We start from the raw sequence: 8680 nt of genomic DNA, 5'->3' as shown, positions 1-8680 counted from the left end.
CCTTTCTTCATCAGATTTTCATAACATGGCAATATATTTTTTGCAGCATTCCAGACAGTATGAATAAATTTTAAAGGACAATTAGTCTTCCACAGATTTCCCCAAAAACGATCAGGACCCATAGATGAAGTTGCAAACCTTGAAGAAATTCTTATAGCATCAAAAGCAACTCTATAACCAGACTTCACTAAATATTCACCATATTTTGAATGCACCCAAAACAAAGAATCAGTTAAATTCCTTTGACTTAATGGGATTTTCAAAATTGCCTTTGCTATATCAGATGAGAAACAGAAATAGACCAACTCTCTTTTCCAACAGAAATTATCAAAATCAATTAGACATGAAACATAATTTGTTGGAGTAGGATTCAAAACATACAAAGGTCTATGACACGGCACATCAGGAATCCACTTTGCGACCATCAAATCAATAGTCCTTCCATCTCCCACTCTCCAGCAACATCCATCCATAATAACCTGTCGAGCTTTAGTTAAGCTCCTCCATACATGACTAGGACAGAAACCAATTTTTGCATTCAAAATCCCCTTCCTTGGAAAATATTTATGTTTAAATACCTGTGAGCAAAGAGAATCAGGAAATTCCACAAACCTCCATACTTGCTTAGCTAATAACGCAAGATTAAAAGCATACATATTTCGAAATCCCAAACCACCCTCTTCCTTAGGGTAACATAGTCTTTCCAAACTCACCCAATGAATGCGCTTTTGTGAAGAAACATGATTCCACCAGAATCTAGCCATAATTTGTTGTAATTCATCACAAAACGTCTTAGGCAATAAAAAACAACACATTATATATTGAGGAATTGACTGTGCCACAGACTTAATCAAAATTTCTTTCCCTCCACGAGACAAACACTTCTCTTTCCACCCACAAACCCTCTTCCATAACCTATCCTTAAGAAACTTAAAAACGGCCTTTTTTGATCTTCCAATAATCGATGGTAACCCCAAATATTTTTCAAAACAAACCACTTCACGAACGCCAAGCAAACTTGCACACCTAGACTGAACATCAGTTCCCACACATTTACTAAAAGTAATGTCAGTTTTTTCATAATTTATACGCTGTCCCGAAGCATTCTCATAAACAGACAATAACTCCCGAATAGTAGAGCACTCAGTCGAGGAAGCTCTAAAGAACAAAACTGAATCATCAGCAAAAAACAAGTGTGAAATAATAGGCCCAGAATTGCTAACTCGAATCCCATGCAAAACTCTGTCTCTCTCAGATTTCCTAATCAATGCTGATAACCCTTCCGCACAAATTAGAAACAAATAAGGTGATAATGGATCCCCTTGATGAAGACCTCTACTAGGTTTAACAAAACCTTTTGGTACCCCATTTATAAGGAAAGAAAAGGAAACTGAAGACAGACAATTTTGAATTAAATCAACCCAACAACCCGGGAAACCCATAACTGACATAATATCTTTAATAAAACTCCACTCAACCCTATCATATGCTTTACTCATATCCAATTTTAAAGCACATACCCCTTTTTTACTACTAATTCTATGCTTCATTGAGTGGAACAACTCAAATGCAATTAGTGCATTATCCGTGATTAAACGATTAGGAACAAATGCACTCTGAGATGGATGAATAATAGAATGCAGACAAGACTTAAGCCTATTTGCCAATCTTTGAAATAAGTTTATAAACCACATTACAAAGGCTAATAGGACGAAGATCTTTTAAAGAATTTGGATTTTTAACTTTGGGAATAAGAGTAATAAAGGTATGGTTTAAAGACGACAGAAAAGGGGCACCATTAAGAACATTCAATACAAGGGCAATTATCTGTTCCCCAACCACATCCCAATATGTTTTAAAAAATAAAGTTGACATACTATCAGGTCCAGGAGCCTTAGACCCAGCAGTCTGTTTTAATGCCACCATAACCTTATCAGCCTCAAAAGGAGCTTGTAAATGTGCAACCTCCTCAGAAGATAGAAACCGATCAATAGAATTCCAAATAGCATCACAGTGAGAGGGAACTGTTGAAGAGAATAATTCAGAAAAATAGAAAGACACAATATGTTCAATTTCAACTTCTGTTTCATGCCAAACCCCTTCTGAATCTTACAATCTTTTAACACAATTCACCCTTCTCCTACTAGTCGCCTTAGAGTGGAAAAACTGTGTATTCCTATCACCCTCTCCGAGCCAATTCACACGAGATCGTTGCTTCCATATCACTTCTTCATCCTCCTGAACCTTTATAATCTCCTTCTCAATACTTGCCATTACCCTTGCCTTCTCATCATTCATAGGACCAGATTCTAAAATTTGCAAATCATGTAACAAATTCTTCAACTTCACACCAATATGGCCAAAACAATCCCTATTCCATTTTTTTAAAGCGATACCACATTGTTTCAGTTTATCACAAACCCCAAGAACTGGACATGTTCCAGTATTCCAAACTGACTGAATAACAGAACGACAACCCGAATTCCTAATCCACATTTTTTCAAATCTGAAAGGTCGTTGTTTATAAATGGAAGAGGGATACTTGTTTGGGCTTCTTTTCAGTATGAAAAATTACCGAATTACTGTTACTGGTGTGGGTGTCTTGGCCATGGTTATGAGGAGTGTTCTGATGTTCCAGAAGATGTTGGGAATGTTGTTTGGCCATTCGGTCCAAGTTTAAGGGCATCACCGTTCCGGATTAACAAAGTTCGTGTTGATTCAAGTTGTAATATCCAGTCTGATCATCCTTTGGAAAGCTTGGGTCCTTGTAAGAGGCTGAATTTTAATGTCTCTAGTTCTGAAGTTCCTACAAATTTTACAAAACTTGATGAATTGGTGAGTTTGTCTATTGATGAGGAAGAAAATCATGTTGGTGCTGATGAAAGGGTTATTGCTAAAAGGAATGAATCAGGTGTTAAGGGTGCTGATGTGGGTGATATTTTTGATGCTGGTTCTAAGAATAAGTCTGATAGATCTTGTCAATCTTCTAAGTCAACGAATCCAAGTTTAGGGGTACATTTGTTGTCTCCAATTGTTGCTGCTGTACCGCCCATTGGTGATGGAGGTGTGACTGGAGATACTGATTTGCCAAAGCATGTGGCTGGTTCGAATGGAGATAAAAAGAACTTGTTTGTAGATGTTGTTGAGAGCAACCAGTCTGATTCATTGAATGCAAAAAATCCTGCGATTTTTAATTCAACAAATACGGATCAGCAAGTTAATGATCTTCTTGGGTCAATTTCTACTGATTCAATACCGAATTAAAAAAAAACAACTTCAAAGGGCCGGTGGAAGTCAATTGCTAGATCCTTGAATTCTAGGAAAGTTGAGGAGAGTTCTCATGTGGATAATATTGATCTTCATGGTGGTAAGTGAAAATCATCAAGGAGGGATGAGATTCGGGATATGGCATGTGATGAAGTGGAGCATGGTAAGAAGCCTTGTATTGTTTCTGACTCTATAAATAATTCTCTAACGGTGGTGGCTGTTGATCAGCACCACCGAAATTATGAAAATATTAAGTTGGAATGTACGGGGACTGGGCAATTCTCGTACAGTCCGTGCTTTGAATCGCTTTTTGCGATGTCACTGCCCAGATGTGGTTTTTATTATGGAGTCAAGATTAAATGGTAATTTGGATAGGTTAAAATTGAGATTTTTGGACTATCATTTTTTCAAGGTTGACTCAGTAGGTCGTTCTGGTGGGTTAATTCTGATGTGGAAGCTTGATTTTGGATTAAGAATTCTTGGTTTCTGTATGAATTGTATTCATTTTGGTGTGGAGGATGATATGGGAAATTTGATGTGGAGGGGTACAGGGGTATATGGATGGCCAGAAACACCAAATAAGGTCCGTACATGGAGTATGATTAGGGATCTTCATTCTAGGGAAGGGCTTCCTTGGGTTTGTTTTGGGGATTTTAACGAAATTATGTATTCAAGAGAGAAGGAAGGTGGGTCTTCAGAAAATTATCGTTCAATGGAAGCTTTTCGAAACTGTTTGGATGATTGTGATCTTTTTGACTTACGATACACAGGTGCCTGCTTTACTTGGTCTAATGGTAGACAAGGTCTTGCTCGAATTAGGGAAAGATTGGATCGGGTTGTTTGTCAGGTTAGTTGGGAGTTGCTTTTCCCGAGAGCATTGGTATCTGTTTTAGCAAGAGTGGCATCTTATCATTCTCCTATTCTTATTAATACAGATGGGATTCAGTGTTATAAATATATCATTTCAAAGTTAGTCAATATTAGAATAGTTAGAGATAAAATTCAACTAAATTTAAATTTCAACCAAAAAACAAAATATTATAAATTAATATTTTACTAAATTATTCTAAATATGTATATCTATATATATTTTACATATCTATTTGAAAAATTATTACTGGTTGTTATGTAAAAAGAATATTATATAAAATATAGTTATATACAACGTCGGCCTACTATGTACTCACATTGTATTTAAATCAAATATCTTAAAAAAAAAGAAAATAAAAAGCGGCCCCTTCACCTCAGATTAAAATATTAATATATATCTTATTCAATGTCTCTCTCTTCTCTTCTCTTCTCTTGTGTATGTATATATAGAATACCTCGCCCACCACCTCACCCATTATCACACCTCCTCAAATATTCCACCTTTCAATTAATTTACTCCCTTCCCCTCCTTCTTTCTTACAATTTCATCAATGGTAGTCCCTTCTCCGACACCATTAACGATGCGCACAAAGAAAACTAGAGCTGTCGGAATTCCTACAGTTGATCTTTCCCTCGACAGGTCAATCGTGTCCGAATTGATAGTTAGAGCATGCGAAGAATACGGTTTTTTCAAGATTGTTAATCATGGAGTTAACACCGATGTCGTTACGAGATTGGAAGAAGAAGGTTCTAACTTTTTTGAAAAACCAGCTTTTGAGAAGCAAGAAGCTGGACCTCCGAATCCTTTTGGATATGGTAGCAAAAATATCGGCAGCAATGGCGATACCGGCGAACTTGAATATCTTCTTCTCCAGACCAATCCGATATCCGTTTCTGAACAATCTAAAACCATCTCTAATCAACCTGCTAAATTCAGGTAATGAAAGTTCTTTTTAATTATATTTCTATCAGATGATTCTTTGAAGAAAAGGTGACAAAAATGATATAAAGTTGGGATGGTAGACATAATAAGAAGTTTAGGTTTATGTTGCTGTAATGTGATACAGCTTCGCGGGGTTTATGCCCAGTTTGGGGCGATTTAATTGATTGATTTTTCAACAATTAATTTTATATTCTTTGATGTTGTAACGGTTGTTCTAAATTATATAAAATATCCACTGCATATGGCCGGTAGAAAAAGGAATTTAGTGTTTTAAAATGAAACAGTGGACATTTTTTTAATTAATGCTTGGTATCCTAGGAAAAGACATAATTCCTTTTTAATTTAAATATTTTTTACTAATTTATTCTTGATCCCTTTAATTATGCATGAATTTATTAAATTAATCCTTTAAAAGTTAGTTGGATGGCATTTAATTTATATATCCTGTGGTTCAATAATTAGGAAAAAGGATATCGTTTTCAAAGATTTTAGAGTTTGTGGCTGACGGAATTGAATGAGAAAGTGACCTTATAGAAATGTAAATAGCAACACGTGCAATACTAGCACAACATCAACTCAAAATAGATTTTTTTCTAAGTATTAAGGTTTCAAGTTTCAACCTTTGTGTTAAAAAGAGGAAAACTTTGCTTTAAGTACTGTCAACTAAACCAGTTGCCACTTGGCATTCTTATATGGCCCCCACCTACCCTTCACAATTATCTACTTCTATTTAATTATTTATTTATTTTTATTTTGATTGTTGCAGTAGTGCAGTGAATAATTACATAGAAGAAGTAAGGGAACTGGCATGCGAGATACTTGATCTGCTAGGTGAGGGACTATGGATGGAAGATAAGTACGTGTTCAGTAGACTAATCAGAGACGTCCATAGTGATTCAGTGTTTAGGCTAAATCACTATCAACCGGTGAAAAAGGAGGTCAAAGATTGGGACCCATCATCACCAAAAAGGATTGGATTTGGCGAGCATTCTGACCCTCAAATATTGACCATCTTGCGATCAAACGACGTCGCTGGACTTCAAATCTGTTTGCGTGATGGCTTGTGGGTCCCTGTCCCTCCTGATCCTACTGGTTTCTTCTTAATCGTTGGCGACGCTTTGCAGGTTAGGACTAATACTCAAATCGCTCCTTAAGTATAACTTTACTTTGTTTATGGTCCCTGAACTTTGAAATTTAACATTAAAACCCCTGAATTAATATGATTTATTTTTGAATTCAGGTAATGACAAATGGGAGGCTGTTAAGCGTAAGACATAGAGCCTTAGCAAATTCAGTGAAGCCAAGGATGTCAATGATGTACTTTGGGGCACCCCCTCTTAATGCATGGATTAGTCCCTTACCGGAGACGATATCAACTCAAAATCCGATCCAATATAACCCTTTCACTTGGGCTCAATATAAGAAAGCTGCGTATTCTCTACGACTAGGAGATACCCGACTTGACCTTTTCAAGATTCATTCCGCTCTTAATTAATTAATTAATTATAATTAGAGTACGCTAATTAGTATACATTCTTCTATAGTATATACAGGGACAAAAAGAAAGGGAGTTTAAATTCATTTTGTAGTTGTAAATAGGCCGTAATTTGAAGGGTATGTAAATTATCCTATCTTTTTACTGGCTGTAATTTTTTTTCTTTGTTTTTACCCCATAGGTGTTTGTTTAGCAAAGCTATGAACTTTGTATCTAAATTAGTAAATGCAGTGTGTGACCTTTTCTTGGCATATATTGGAATTTTTATTTTGGTGGATTAAAAAAAAAAAAATGAAAAGAAAGGATGAATGTTTGAATTAGAATGTGAATATGAATAGAGCATTGGACCATATTTGGTGAATAATCAAAAGTTGACATTAATTGGTAGAGGTGGAAGGTTGCAATCGGATATATTAATGATTATTAGATTAGGTTTCCGAAACCTATGTTAGACTAGTTACTGTCGATGAACTAATTCGTCACGTTTTGACATTTTACTAAATTTATGATATACCTATGGGTTTGAATAAATAAATTATGAAGCTAGCAGTAGATGTAGTTTGACCCTATTAAATTTATGTAGATACATATTTATTTAGAATATGGTATAGGAAATTCTTTTCATAAATAGGAAAAAAAGAAGTGGGCCTGGGCTGGGGTGGATTGAATTAGGTATACCTAGGAAAATTACATGACACCAAGCAAGCGCTGCTCTAAACTAGCTAATGAATAAAATTGGATTTGGGGTCATTATCATTTAATCCACTACTTGTGACGTTTTCAGACATTTAGCTTCATACATATATACTCTTTCAAGTAAAATCCTTAAAAATAGCAAAAACAACTTATTGGATTGTAAAGTTATTATGCCATGGATAAATTACCTCTAAATCAAATTATTTAATGAAACTTTCTGAAAATTATACATATTAAAAAAAAATTAAGTTTTTTTATATGAAATTTAGTCTTCTATTTTTCTCTCATGTAAAATTCCTTTGTTAAATTTTTATAATTTTTTTAGATAGTTATTTTGTTTTATGGATGTTATATTATTGTAATATTGTAACAAATAGAAAAATAAAGGATGACGTCTTTTTTTTATTTATATATTGCGGGTTTGTCAGTTCTTGTGTCATGGGTACTCACCCCGCTCAAGTTCTGTCTCGTCCTAATTTCTATAAAAAAAAGGGATGACGAGGTTAATATTGTTGTAATAAGTAGAATAAGAGCCCACTAGTAAACAATGCTCTTAAATTTCAATCAATGTTAAAATTTATTATAATAACTAGTCAAAGATCCGTGCGTCGCATGAGATATATAATATCATTTAATAAATTTTATGATTGGTAATTTAAATATTATATCAGTTTTGTAAAAACATTCGATAATGTTAAAATTATTGATTAATTATTTGAATAAATCATATTATTATGCTTCAAATATTTTTTTAAGGTAAAAGCTATGCTTACTTTGTTTTTGACAAAGTAAGCCTTACTTTGTGTGTTTTCACCATTGGATTAATTTTATACTCCATCATCCAATGGTGAAAACACACCAAGTAATGGTATAAAGTAACCATAAAAGGCGCATTTTTTTAATAGTCAAAATTCATTTTATTAACTAAACAATAATATAATTTAGTATAAAATTTGAGAAGATAAATATAAAAAGTATTTGACTATTTTACGTAATAATAATTATTTCAAATCAATATATATATATATTTTTATTTAACTTATAATTTACAGTAAGATTGTATTAGAATTTTAATTACCTTACTAATAACGATTTATTAATTAATGTAAATAAATTTAGAAATTAAGCATTATTAATTAATAAATAATTTAAATGGTAGCGGTTTGGAGTTCAAATTTTATTCCAATCATTTTTTATCCCTTCAGCAAAGAAATTATCAACACTTGAACTGGTGGGATTGGAAGACTCGGTGGGGGCCCTTGAGTGGGATAACACTAGAGATAAGGGTAACGATAAAGGTATACATATTCTGATCCCCGTGATATAGGAGGTATGGATGTAGTATGAAGTGTCATTGATTGGGCTTGTGATGAGAGGCAGTGGCAGAGCCAGGACCTGTAGGTCGGAGG

General features: G+C 34.2%; 1 protein-coding gene across 2 annotated transcripts; it reads left to right on the top strand.

Annotated features, from left to right (window-relative positions):
- The first annotated feature begins 4607 nt into the window (after positions 1-4607).
- On the top strand, positions 4608-6826 carry LOC136217607 (gibberellin 2-beta-dioxygenase 2). Of its 2 annotated transcripts, none has more exons than XM_066004202.1 (3): positions 4608-5074; positions 5850-6204; positions 6321-6826. In XM_066004202.1, the coding sequence occupies exons 1-3, from the start codon at positions 4689-4691 to the stop codon at positions 6573-6575; spliced, it is 996 nt and encodes a 331-aa protein (XP_065860274.1). In that variant the 5' UTR covers positions 4608-4688; the 3' UTR covers positions 6576-6826. The 2 variants fall into 2 exon arrangements, with proteins under 2 accessions (XP_065860274.1, XP_065860273.1); XM_066004201.1 differs by having other exon boundaries at positions 4609-5074; positions 5847-6204.
- Positions 6827-8680: the final 1854 nt, after the last annotated feature.

The sequence above is a fragment of the Euphorbia lathyris genome, chromosome 2 (assembly GCF_963576675.1).
Source record: "Euphorbia lathyris chromosome 2, ddEupLath1.1, whole genome shotgun sequence".
Lineage (NCBI taxonomy): Eukaryota > Viridiplantae > Streptophyta > Magnoliopsida > Malpighiales > Euphorbiaceae > Euphorbia > Euphorbia lathyris.
This window is presented reverse-complemented; position numbering and strand designations above follow the sequence as displayed.